Source organism: Gossypium hirsutum, chromosome D12 (genome assembly GCF_007990345.1).
Source record: "Gossypium hirsutum isolate 1008001.06 chromosome D12, Gossypium_hirsutum_v2.1, whole genome shotgun sequence".
Classification (NCBI taxonomy): Eukaryota; Viridiplantae; Streptophyta; class Magnoliopsida; order Malvales; family Malvaceae; genus Gossypium; species Gossypium hirsutum.
The window spans coordinates 25,314,416-25,328,015 of NC_053448.1; the positions used below are offsets into that span (position 1 = coordinate 25,314,416).

Below are 13,600 nucleotides of genomic sequence, written 5' to 3' on the forward strand. Positions count from 1 at the left end.
ATACCGGTTTTCCCTTATATCCGTAATGCAGATTCCTCCAATAGGATACCAGAGATCAGCCATCGTATTCCGTAATGAGGGGAAGTGTACAACACTGTCTGTTAAACAGCGCCCCACAAGATAAAATTAGGAGATATTTTCCACCGCTGCTACATCCTCTTGGATCGCTTCTTCCTCCTCATCCACTAACCTCAGATTTGCCAAGTCATCTTCCATGAGAAAAGCAGTCAATGCCAACAAAACCAACAGGACTGGATTAATTATCGAGATCAGATTCTACGAAATAAAGAGAAACCAAAGGAAACGTGCCAGGCGGCAGACAGAAACAAACGTGCCAGGCGGCAGACTTTAGGGTTAAAAATAATTTGTTTTTTTTATAAAGCTGAATGGCTAAATAAGTTATTATGACTTTGTGATATTATTTAAAATAAAAATACAACATAAAAATATATTTATTTATTTTATGAAAAATGTATTCATAGCATTACATATTTATATTAAAATTTTATTAATAGAAAAAGTAATTAATAATAAATTTTTATGTTAAATTATAATGTCAAATAAGTCTTTAAAAATACTAATTAAATATAACATATTTTAATACTATAATTATATATGTATATCCTAAAATCTATAAAATTTAAAATTAATGATAATATAAAATGTTTGACATAATATATTAATTTAATAATATAATAACTATTTTTATACTAGATGATTAAACATGATTTATTATACAATATTAATAACATTACTAATAAATTTAATTTTGATGACTTGTGAATTTGGTTGTACTTTTTGTTTTATTTTTTTAATAATTTGAGAACTTAGGTTTTACTTTTATTCTTGATTGATTAATGTTTAACGTTTTAATTGATATTAAATGTTTATTAATAGTATTATCTTAATATAATTTTTTAGATTTATAGAGGGTTTATCTTTATTTAAATTGGATTTTGAATAAAGTTTAAATTGAGTTTAGATTTAAGTTCGGGCTTGGATTTAAATATATATTAGATTTAATAGATGCAAAGTCGGTTAATTTGATTTAAAGAGTTTTGAATTTCGAAAAATTAACTAAATACATAACCCGACCTTAAATTGAAACTGCCCATTGAACTGAAAAATCGAATTTATTCATTGGTTAATTGAATTAGCTCGATTTGGTCAATTAAATTAATTTTACCACGTTAGTGTATTTTAACAATGTTAGTTAAATACATAAAAAATTGAATTAATTTAATTTAATTTTTTCATAAAAAATTTAAGTTGCCATAGATTAATATAAATGCATTGGACGGAAGTAGTCAAGAAACAGAGGCTTCAGTTGAAGATTTAAAACTAGAAAAGAAAAGGAAGAAAGTGTTTTCATTTCACACTTGCGTGCGGAGGTAGGGATACTCAAACACCTGTCTCATTATGAGCTACCGGATTGGAAGAGAATAGTTTCAAGCAATCAAACCCACGTCTGAACACACTTGTCTCCGGACTGCAGGTCGCTCTTTTTTTTCAACTCCCAACTCAACTGATGTTTGTTGCATTCTCCATTTATTAAACATCAAATTCATTCTTAGCTCTGGGTCTCTGTGTTTTTCCTTCTTATATACCTTCAAATCTTAGTAACTTCATTTCTAACATTTAAAGCTTTTTTAATGGAAATCGCTTCAGGAAAATGGTTATCTCAACTGGTAAATATTGTTCTTCCATTGCTTCCAATCATCTCAAGATCAGGGATTCAAATAACGGAACGTTTTCAGAATAGCGACTGTTATATAGCGGTAGCGCCGCCGACCGAAACCGCTATTGCTGAAAATAACGGAGGGAAGCGGATTCACACCGATAACGGTGGATAGCGGCCGCAATTTAACAGATAACGGACAATTGCGGCAATAACGGGCCGCTATTCCCGTTATTTTCCTTTTCCGTAAATTAAAAACAAAAAATCAAGTGCTGTAGATGGAGGTGAATAGTGAAAAGTGAGAAAAAAAGACTGAATCAATGTATGTACTTTATAATAAAACAAAAGGCAAGGGAATATATTCCCTCCCAACCTGCAAAATCGGTCAAGTTTCAAACTTTCAATCAAAACAAAGTAAAATAAAGTAAAGTAAAAAAGACTGAAAGTCAGATTAAAAACTCACTCACAAGTCACAACACAAGCAAACGAAAAGGCAAAATATATTTCTTCATTCTCCATAATTCGGCAAGTGAAAAAACACAACCACAAGGCACGGACAGCAAGCAAAGCAATAGATCAAGATCAAGTAAGTAGAAAACTAGCCTGCATGTCTTGAATCTGCAACATAGAGTGATTTTTTGAGATTTTTATCCCCAGATCTATATTCTACACAAAAAAAGGGGGTTTAAAATGTTTTCAGCGATTTCCGACCACCGTGCACAGCGGCGCCGTCGCTGGTGACCGGCGGCTGCCACGGTGGTCGATGGCCGGATTCTGGGTAACGGTAGAGAAAAAAGATAATTGAGAGAAAAAGGAAAAAAATTATTTGAAGAATGGCTGAAATGAAGATTCTGAAAAAAAATTTATTTAAATAGGCCTTCAAAACGACGCCGTTTTGGGCAGGCCACTCTGGCACCAAAACAACGCCGTTTCGGCCTAACCCGTGCACTTACCCAACCCGTTTCCTAGGATCCGCGTGTTTTTAATGGAAGGGTTAATTTTGCTTTTAGCCCTTCCTATTTTTTATTATTTACAATCAAGCTTATTTCTTTTTTAATTTTGTTCTATAATTTATTTCGTATTTCAATTTGGTCCACCTTGAAGCTGTGCGTTTTGAAGGATGGGGATTATTTCCCATTTGATCCATTTTTTTTATTTGTGCATTCAATTTGGTCCTTTTTCGTTTTATTTATTTCGGATTTGCCGCAAATTTATGTTTTAAGTTCAATTTAGTCCCTTTTTTTGTTATTTTTGCTATTTTATTTATTAAATTAATTAATTTAATATTACTATTACTATTATTATTTTTCCTTTTTTATTTTATTATTTATTTACTTGTTATTATTACCATATTTTTAAAATTTAATTAGTTTTGCATTATTATTTCAATTATATTTCTTTTCATATTTATTTACCTAAATATTTTAAATACATTTATTTTATTATATCATTTTATTTATCTATATAGTATATCCTTTCATATAATTTTTACTTTTAAGATTTTTATTATTGTTATTATTATTATTAATACCATCATCATCATCATCATTATTATTATTATTATTACCATTATTATTATTATTATTAAATTGTTTTACACAATATTTATTTATTTATTTCTATAATATTAGGTCTTTACTTTAGCTTTAAATTTTGTTTACTTTTTTTGGTATTATATTGTTGATAATATAAATAATGAGTTGCTTATATTTCTAAATATAATTTTATGTTTCTTATATAAATAAAAATAAAGCATGCCACCACGTGAAGAGTTCCCGACTAAAGGATTGGAGGGTGCACCAAGTAATGATATAGGTTGGCACTTTGGAACTCCAGTGCCAAATGCGAGAGGAAGTATCGTATGTAAACTTTGTGGTAAAGTTGTGAAAGGAGGAATAACACGATTTAAAGAGCACATTGCTCATAAAACCGGCAATGTTGCACCATGCCCTAATGTTACTGGTATGTGATACTTTATTATTATTATTAAATGTTATTGTAAATTTATCAATAAAGATTATATATAATTGATAATAATATAAAGTGTGAATTATTTTTATTTTATTAACAGGTGTCATTAGAGAAAGTATGATGAATGTACTAAAAGAAAGCAACACAAAGAAAATAGACAAAAAGAGGAGAAAAGATGAATTCTTATCTCAATTAACAGAAGAGGAGGATGAGCATGAGGGATTCATTGATGAGGTTTCTGCTATAAGGCAAGCAACTCGAGAAAGTATCCAATCACAACACGAGTGGCATAGAAGGGAAGAATTCAGACGAAGTACTGGTGGTTGGGATAACATTTATGAAGAAGGACGATCTTCTCATGGATCAGCTAGAGAACATAATAGAGAAAGAACAAGTAAATCTATTCCAGGTGAGTCTGAGTTTACCTTAAGGGGAGCTATACCTGAATTGGTTAGAAGCAAAAGTTCAAAGCAACCAAAGGTCAATGACTCTTTTTTAAAGAGTTTTCGAAGGAAGATAGGTGAAGCGGTATCTAAATTTATAATATATGAAAGACTTCCTTTTCAATTAGCAAGCTCTCCATGGTTGTATAACTTAATTCAAGTGGCAACAGAAGTTGGACAAGGTGTAAAGCTCCCAACACCTTATGAGGTTTCAGATGTGTATTTGGAGTCAGAGTATCAACGAGTTCATGATTGGGTAAATGTACTAAAGACTCATTGGAAAGAATTGGGTGCAACTCTAATGTGTGATGGTTGGACCAACAGTTTGAATCAAATGCACATCATTAATTTCCTTGTTTATTGCAGTAAAGGAACCATTTTTTGGAAATCGGTAGATGTCTCAAGTGTCCGTAGTAGAGATGCTGAATTCTACTACCGTTTGTTAGATTCAGTTGTAGAAGAAATTGGAGAAAATTACATTGTCCAAATAGTGACTGATAATGAGGTAGCAATGAAAGCTGCTGGAAAAAAGTTAATGTTGAAAAGACAACATCTATATTGGACCTCATGTGCAGCTCACTGTTTAGATTTATGCCTTTGAAGATATTGGGAAAAAGCCCAGTGTAGCAAAAGTGTTAGATGAGGCAAAGAAAGTGACTTGCTTTATATACAATCACATTTGGACTGTTGATTTGATGAAGAAGTATACACAAGGGAAACAAATACTTCGACCCGCTCTTACTCGATTTGCAACTCATTTCATTCAACTTGAAGAGATAACAAGACAAAAGCAAGGTTTGAGAGAAATGTTTAATTCAAAGGTCAGTATTTTATAATTAGTTAATATAATTACTTAAATATAGTAACCTTTAGTGATTTTATTAGTTCCAAATAATTTAAATTATATTATTTTAAAATTTTTCTTATGAATATATAGGAATTTAAAGAATCAAAATGGGGAAAGCAAAAGTCAGGGCCTGCTTATGAAGCCAAAAAAATTGTTTTGGGAAAAGATTTTTGGAAAAAGCCAATGACCTCATAAAAGTTTATGAGCCCTTAGTAAGAGTATTGAGACTTGTGGATAGCGATAAAAAACCAACGATGGGCTTTATTTATGAGGCTGTTGATAGGGCTAAACGAGCAATTCAACAAAATTGTCGATATTTCACAAAGTATGAAAAGATTATTGACAATAGATGGAATTTTATGCATTCCGACTTGCATTCAGCTGGTAAGATAAAATATTTCATATAATTAAGAACTATTTTTATATTTTATTATTTTAAGCTTTAGATTATTATTATTATTTGATGATATTCTTATAAATTATACTTAGGTTATTTTCTCAACCCTCAATTTCAATTTGGGGTGGAGCATTCTGAGAATGTATTAATAGAAACATTAGAAGGTACACGATCAGTAATTGAAAGATTAGAACCTTCTATGGATACTCAAGTCAGAATGGTTAATCAGGTTCGATTCAACTACTATTATTTGTAACTTAGTTAAATAATTTGAAATAGAATTTTTATTTTTATTTTTACTCTATCTTTTATTTATGCAGTTGTTATTATTTAGAGATAAACATGAGACATTCGATACTCCACAAGCACAAAGAGCTTGGAAGCAAATGAATCCGGGTAAACAGTTAATTAAATTATTTAATTTAATTTATATTATTTAATTATATTGTACATTTTAAAGTTATTTTGAAATTTAAATAATATTATGCAGCTGAGTGGTGGATGATATATGGCACATGTGTTCCCGAATTACAAAAATTAGCAATTAAAGTTCTTAGTCAAACAACTTCAGCATCAAATTGCGAACGAAATTGGAGCACATTTAGTTATATTCACACCAAGGCAAGAAATAGGTTAAAGTATAAAAAACTTGAAAAACTAGTGTTTACCTATTATAATATGAGGCTTAAGATGAGGCATCAACAAAGAATGAGCACTGATGATATAAATGCTAGTTTTAATCCTATCAGCCTTGATTATATCTTTGAAGATGTTGATCCACTATCAGAATGGCTTCATGAGAAAGAGAATCCATTGTTAGATGGTGAAAATGCCGGTGTGTTGCCTGTGGATACCTCTGATGATGAAATGGATGTTGATCAATCGCAACAACAAATTTTGTCTCATTCAAGTTCTAGTTCAACTACAAGTCAGAGTGGCGATAGACCCGATGGTGGTGGTTTAAGTCCAATTGATGAGGATGACGGATATAGTGGTGATAGAGGTGAAATTAGGTCTTCTAGTCAATATGGAGGAGAATATGGGGGTGGTACCACTGGTGGACATTTTCGTGACAGATCAGAGTTTGATGGAAATATGTTTCCTGAACCTAGGAGAGATAGAAGTGAACCTAGAGCTCCATCAAAGGGAAAAGGCAAGAAGCATACTTCTATAGGCTCTTCATCTGGTAGTGGTAGGAGATCGAGTTCTAGTAACCTTGGGTATAGTGATTCATCTACTAGCACTCAAGGTTTTTATCCACCAGAACAACCTTCACATGGTTATCCACAACCATATGGTTATTATCCATCATTTCCTAATTATGGTGTGCCATACCAGCCTCAAATGTATCCTCCTCCACCAATGTATCACCCACCTCCACCTTTCATGTATCCTCCTCCTCAAATATATCCTTCATATCAATTGAATGAAAACCAAGGTGAAAATGTTGCTTTTTTTGGATATATTTTTGGACAAAGGCCAAGAGAATAAAGTCAAGAACGCTCCCAAAGTGAAGGTGAAGGATTTGATCTTCCTCGTCATTCCACTAATTGGTGAAAACTAAATCGTGCCACTATCATTATTTGTAAGGTATGTTTTTTTTTAAAGAAATCCTTTGTTATTGTTCTTAATTTTGATGATATTAAAACATTTAAAATAATATATATCTTTAGATAAATGAATGAAGTATATTTTATGAAAAGATAATGAAGAATCGAAGCATGTTAAATTATATATGAAAGTAGAATGAGATGAGAATAAGTGGTAGGAAATAGGAATAATTAATGAGAATCTATTCATTAATTTATCTATTCCTTTTTTCCTTTTGCAGCATATTTATATCTTCACTATCTTCAAAGCTGTCAAGAAATATTGAAGACATCTCTCATGTATGAATTCTCAATTCTTTTATTTATAAAAACTTTCAAACTTATTAAATATGATAAATGTTTAATATTTCTTTTTTTTTACTTTGTTATTAGTTAATATAACATTCTTAGAAAATTCGTAAATAAATATAAGAATAATTAATGATTATAAAAGTTGTGTTCTCATGTCATATTAATAAAGGTTCATAAGTGTTAGAAAACACTCTAAAAATCATTAAAAGTGACTTTTTATAATTATAATTATAATTACTATGTTTTACAGTAAGTTGTACGAATTTGAAAAAAATTCACGACCGCGATACTCGCAGTGACCGCAATAGCGTCCGTTATGTCCGCGACCGCGACAAACGCGACGCGACCGAAAACGCGACCGCGACCGCAATTTAAATCCCTTCAAGATAATATATACATATTTATTTTATTATATGAATTTTATGATGGTATGATTGGCAGGAAATGGAGGATCCCACTTTATTCCCACAATACCAAATGATAAACCCTATTGACTATTCATTTCATGATTTCAATTTTCACTCTGAAAACTATTCATCCAATCCATATTATACCATTGGTAATTCATTCATTGAAACTTCTCACGAGGTCGACGATTTTAAAAGGCAAATGAAACAACTCAAAACCAACAGTTGGAACTCTTGCAGTACAGAAAATAACATCCCACCACCGGCAAAGCCTTCTTCTTCTTCTTCTTCCTCGTCTTCTCATTTAATCTCCTTCGACAACTCCAATTCATACTATGCTGTAGACTATGACGTGAAACCGAAAAATGAAGTGGGTTCATTCACAAGGATCCCATTACATGCTCAAGATTATGTACTTGCTGAAAGAAAACGCCGTGAAAAGCTTAGCCAGAGTTTCATTTCTCTTTCGGCACTTATTCCTGGCCTCAAAAAGGTAACAAGTCTTTCTGTCTAATTATATATATTCAAAGATTTCAGTCTAGTTCGGGCTTTGAAATTAACTTGTGAGACATCTTTGGACTATTGTGCCTACGCAGACGGATAAGGCTTCAGTTCTGGGAGACGCTATCACATACTTGAAAAAACTTCAGGATCGAGTTAATGTGCTGGAGGAACAAGTTGCTAAGAAAACAATGGAATCAGTAATCTTTGTGAGGAAAACCCAAATTTATGCAGATGATGAGACATCTTCTTCTGATGAGAGCGTCCATGGACAATCTAACAACAACCCTTTCCCCGAGATCGAAGCAAGAGTTTCAGACAAGGATGTGCTCATTAGAATCCACTGCAAGAACAACAAAGGTTGCATATCAAACATCATAAACGAGGTCGAAAAGCTTCATCTCTTTGTGCTCAACAGCCACGTCTTGCCCTTTGGGCAAGCCACTCTTGACATAACCATTACTGCTCAGGTAATTTATTCAGGTTTGCTTTTCAAATCTAACTTATACATATGATAAGTATTTGTTTATACAACCCTTGAGACTTAAGCTTTAATTTCATGGTTATTATACAATATTGCAGATGGAAGCTGAGTTTTCAATGACAGTGAAAGATCTTGTGAAAAGCCTACGACTGGCTTTGCTGAAGTTCATCATGTGATGAACTTGCAACACCATGTTCACACCGAGCCCTTGACATCCCATGTAAGTTTTCCTGTGAAACATAAATTACAGCAAGACCAAGATGGAGAGTTCAAGTTATCAAAATATCCTTCGTGATGAGCACATAAATTTAATTATCAAAGCCAGAGAATATAGTTTAAATCATTTTGAAGAAGATTACAAGCATAAATGATGTATAGAAGAAAAAGGAAGATTATGTGTTGGTGAGGAATGATGATTGTAATAGTTGTTTGCAAGGCACCGACAGATGAAGACCTTGTGAGAGATTGTAATATGCCACAGTTTCTCTCTTTTGACTTTTTGATTCTTCGATTTCTCTAGTCTATATCTGTTTTCCAACTATACTTATCATAAAAAGTGCTGGTTTTGAATTTGTTCCAGGATTAATATGAGTATATATCCTTTCTTTTAATATTATTATTTTTTCATACTTTTATATAATATTTACATAAAATAATTAAAAATTATATATTAAAAAATAAAATATATCCTTAGTACAATTTATATATAATTTTTTACTATTTCACTTATAATCATTATTAAATAAATTTTAAAAAAAATTTAAATATAATATTTTCTTTCACTCATACAGTAAGTGTGACATAATGTAGTAAACATAAAATTTATGTTTCATGGGCATGTATATATTGATTAAGTGTCATCATTAATGGTGTCCAATTCAATTATGAAATTACAAAAAAATTATTATTTTTATACAATAAATACTATTTTAAAGGCATTTTGTATAAATCTTGAAAAATATATATAACAAAATTTGAAAAAAACACAATTTAAAATTTAAATTTCAATAAAAACTACATTTGATTTTTAAATCAATTTTTTATTATAAATTATTACGTAATTTTTTTTCACCCATAAACTTAATAAATATTATCATAAAATTTTAATGTAAGTTATAATTTGTCAAAAATATTTTGGAATATTTGTGTATTTTACATTGTTTCAAAGCAAGCATTAACTGTTTCTACCAAAAAGGCATGCATTAATTAAGAGATAACTTAAAAATGAACTCCTTCAAAGTTATAACTTGAAATTTCTCAAGCCTCCTCTTTGCCATTAGATAACGGTGAGATTATTATTCGAGAGATAGCAAAAATTATGTAGAGAAAGGGATATATCGTGGCAGGATATGAGGCATAAAGGGGTGCTTTGTGTTGAAATGTATAATTGTTAATTGAATAGAAAAGATATTACTTGAACGGAAGATGGCACCGTAATAAATACAATAAAAATAGAGAAAATTATTAATGCAGATTGATTTCTGGAGTCGAGTTTAATGAAGGTTGGAGGTTGAGAGTTGCTTGGGAAAGTCGTGTAGTTTAGGGTATTAAAAGAAAGTGAAACAGTGAAAAGGGAGGAGTAGTCACCAAATGACAGGGTTCACTTGTTTTCCAATTCAATATTGGATTGGCAATACGGGTTCACATGTTGTAGGCTGTTTATGATATAACAATATATTTAATTTTAGCCGAGCAAAAAGAATTGGGTTGAAGAACCCAAATGTGTAAGACTAAATAAAGATATAGCTAATTAACCAACAGTTTTGGCGACATTTAGCAATTAATGAATCAGATGAAACCAAACCGACCAAATACACAGCATTTGTAATGAAAAGAAGTCTGCAACAAGAGATTATAGAGTCAAAGTCAGGAAACTACGTGTTGCTACAACCTTTGTCCCAAGATCATTGTCGGTGCTGATATTATTTCCTACGTGGTGACTATGAGCTGAACAATGGTGGACCACTAAATACATGTAGAATATTGTAATTTAGGCCCTTCCTTTTCATACATCTTTCATAGTTCCACTTCATCACAAATTAAATGCTTCTATTTATCCAATAAATTTGGAGTTCCCCCACCTAAATGTTAGGCAACTAATTCAAATTTTAATATGATTTTGTACTTTCATAAATTTTTTTATTAAATATTTTAGGTCACACTCATTTATATCATACAAATCAAGTAAACTAAAATGTAAAGTTAAATGTAAAATTGACATTCGACCTATATCACATTTCTCACTTGTGTTTCTTAAATTCTTCTAGTCAAAAGTGGTATCTAAACTATCAATCAATAAGAACATGACATGTGTCATGTTGTATACTTCTCAGTAAAATAAGATAAATTTGATAATTTAAGTGTTGCTTTTAATAAGGAAAAAGTCTTAGGTACCTAAATGAGAAAAACGATATAGTTTTTATAGCTACACCTAAAACTTTCTAGCTATTTATTTTATATAATTAAATGGATTTAATATTTTAGATCCATATATTCGCTTCAAGCCATAGATAATCTTTATCAAAGGCAAATTTAGTATTTTTTTGTAAAGATTAATGTATCATTCATGTTTTTTTTACTGTTCATAAAGACTAATTCTTTTAAAGTTTGTGAGTGTCCTTCCAACAATGTCAACTACATGAGTTTGAACCTAAGTTTCCCTCTAAGAGTGCAATCAACCTTACCATTGAACCCAACCTTTATTAGTAAATTTAGATTCAATTTATTATTATCATTTAAAAATAAATTGATACACTGGGAATAGAATTTAAAAATTTCACAAGCAAGATCGAGATGATGATGTATATAAGATATAGTAAAAACTTAAAAAGAAAAAACTATATAAAAAACATGAGACACAATGACAAATTTGTAATTTTACTTGTGGGATTTTAAATGTCACTAAGAAATACAATTTATTTAGTAGTTATAAAATAACTTTAATTACTATTTATAACCTTGGCAATTTATAGATTAATCTTACAAATGTGAATGTAAACGATGAGTAGTTTGAATTGCAAATGTTATATCCATTGCTGTCTAATAAAGATATATGTGAGTGGTAGAATTTAAATAATTATATAAACTTTAATCATTATAAAACAAATGTGAAAAGCATTGATGAGTGTATTAACAAATAGAAATAAGAAAAAGGAATATATATATATATATATATTTAGGTTAGGTATATATTTGAACCGGTTTTTTGAGTTTAGATGAATAAGCCAACCTATGAAAATGTAGATGAGATGAAAATGGAGGATTAAAGAGGAGAAAGTTAGCTTTGGCCTTTTACTTTGCTTCTTTTGGGACGGGTTGGTGAAGGTTTGGTGAGTTTGGTCAAAATTTTTAATATTTGTTGTTGTTGTTTTTCCTTTTCTTTAATCATATCAATGCACAATAATTCCTTCCCTTCATTGAAATGACTTTGTACGGTTGTACCTTTATTCCCTCATTACTTTTTCTATTTAAATATTCCTTAGAATTTCATATTTACAACATAATGCTCTTGTCATTGAGTTAAGAGATTGTTGTCAAAAATAAATTGTTATTTAGAAACTATATGATTACATGAATATCCTAATTGATAGAATTTTTGTGGTTTTTCCTTCTTTTTTTCTTCCGATCATAAAATTAATGCAAACATACTTTTCTAACAAGTGTTAATATAACAGTAAGACAATCACACTCTTAAAGAGAGACATATGTTTAAATCTTAGAGATGACATTGCAAAGAGTGGTAGCTATAAACTCTAAACATGAACGGTAAAATGAATATGGAGAATATCAAAATGTAAACTTACTTTTCCATAATATAATTAACAAAAACATACTTTCTCATAATATAATTAATATAAAAATATCTTCCGCTAAAAAATTAAAAAATTAAAAGAAAAAAAAATGTAATTTATTAAACTTCATTTTTATTGATATTATGGAAAAAATTGAATCTTTTAAGTACCATAATTAATGGTTTTATTTATTATCATATTATATGTATTATAAAAATATATGTAAACAATAATTATAAAAGAAAAAAAATGAAAGGATGGGTAATGATTTAAAAATTAAGTTAGTTTGTATATAGTTATATATCTATAACATCATAATAAAATATTTTATTAAATTTAGTGTCACAAGTCAAATATGTATAAATGCCAAAAGTAGTTGTTGTTTTTAAACAGAGATGTTTCTATCATTTAAACATTTATAAATTAAATATATCTAGTAATCTCAAGCTAACTGCGTAAAAAAATATTTTCTCAATTTAGACTATCTATTGTTTTTGTAAAAAAAAACCACTACCTATTATTATTATTATTATTATTATTATTATTATTCATGTAACTTCTCATTATTAGAAAACAAAAAAACCTATCCAAATTTTTAAGATTATTATTTTCAAAATTTATATATGAAATATTATTAATTTAAATATAAATTTACATTTAAGATATTATCTTTTCATGTGTGTTATGTTTTTCACAAACTTTTTTGGAGATAGGCTTGTTTAAGAAATGGACTACTCACCCGAGTTGAAGGTGCATTCGAAATATGGGAGAGTTTAAACAAAAGTATGAGGTGCGAAAAATGGCCTTGGGAAATTAATTAGGTTCATTGTAAAATATGAGTCTAGCTTGGGCTTTAACATTCAAAACCCGAGCCCAACTTGCTTTCTACTTTGTAATATATATTTATTTTATTTTTATATAGTAGGTAATTTATATATAATATAATATAATATAACATAATGTAAACATTAAAATATATATTAAGTTATCTATGTTTAAAATTTAATAAAATAAATTCACAAAAAAACATTAAATTAATAAATATTAAATTAAAAATAACATATTTTTTTAAAAAGAATTAAAAATATTGGTAAGCCTAAAACGAGTTTGGGTTAGTCATTTTCAAATATGGGTGGGTTTGAGCAAAACTCAAGACTTATATTTCGAGTCAAATCAAGCT

The 13,600-nt window shown here is 29.6% G+C and overlaps 3 protein-coding genes across 4 annotated transcripts; all 3 read left to right on the plus strand.

Moving 5' to 3' along the window:
* The first annotated feature begins 3,378 nt into the window (after positions 1-3,378).
* On the plus strand, positions 3,379-5,082 carry LOC107941076 (uncharacterized). 2 transcript variants are annotated; one of them, XR_005921560.1, is made up of 3 exons: positions 3,379-3,640; positions 3,750-4,913; positions 5,030-5,082. XR_005921560.1 is itself a non-coding variant. In XM_041106608.1 (2 exons), exons 1-2 carry the CDS (start codon positions 3,433-3,435, stop codon positions 4,691-4,693), a joined length of 1,152 nt encoding a protein of 383 aa, XP_040962542.1. In that variant the 5' UTR covers positions 3,379-3,432; the 3' UTR covers positions 4,694-5,082. The 2 variants fall into 2 exon arrangements, 1 of the variants encoding a protein (XP_040962542.1); XM_041106608.1 differs by having other exon boundaries at positions 3,750-5,082.
* A 160-nt stretch (positions 5,083-5,242) lies between these two features.
* On the plus strand, positions 5,243-6,934 carry LOC121224083 (uncharacterized). Its single transcript, XM_041106609.1, has 3 exons — positions 5,243-5,323; positions 5,429-5,565; positions 5,657-6,934. Exon 3 carries the CDS (start codon positions 5,838-5,840, stop codon positions 6,825-6,827), a length of 990 nt encoding a protein of 329 aa, XP_040962543.1. The 5' UTR covers positions 5,243-5,323; positions 5,429-5,565; positions 5,657-5,837; the 3' UTR covers positions 6,828-6,934.
* A 763-nt stretch (positions 6,935-7,697) lies between these two features.
* Positions 7,698-9,208, plus strand: LOC107945325 (transcription factor bHLH25). The gene is made up of 3 exons (XM_016879281.2): positions 7,698-8,137; positions 8,241-8,615; positions 8,728-9,208. Exons 1-3 carry the CDS (start codon positions 7,715-7,717, stop codon positions 8,803-8,805), a joined length of 876 nt encoding a protein of 291 aa, XP_016734770.1. The 5' UTR covers positions 7,698-7,714; the 3' UTR covers positions 8,806-9,208.
* The last annotated feature ends 4,392 nt before the right edge of the window (positions 9,209-13,600 follow it).

Coding starts and splice junctions, on each gene's coding strand:
- LOC107941076 (XM_041106608.1), top strand. CDS start 3,433: ATGCCACCACGTGAAGAGTTCCCGACTAAAGGATTGGAGGGTGCACCA. Junction 3,641..3,749: donor ACCATGCCCTAATGTTACTG/GTATGTGATACT, acceptor TTTTATTAACAG/GTGTCATTAGAGAAAGTATG.
- LOC121224083 (XM_041106609.1), top strand. CDS start 5,838: ATGATATATGGCACATGTGTTCCCGAATTACAAAAATTAGCAATTAAA.
- LOC107945325 (XM_016879281.2), top strand. CDS start 7,715: ATGATAAACCCTATTGACTATTCATTTCATGATTTCAATTTTCACTCT. Junction 8,138..8,240: donor TTATTCCTGGCCTCAAAAAG/GTAACAAGTCTT, acceptor GTGCCTACGCAG/ACGGATAAGGCTTCAGTTCT. Junction 8,616..8,727: donor ACATAACCATTACTGCTCAG/GTAATTTATTCA, acceptor ACAATATTGCAG/ATGGAAGCTGAGTTTTCAAT.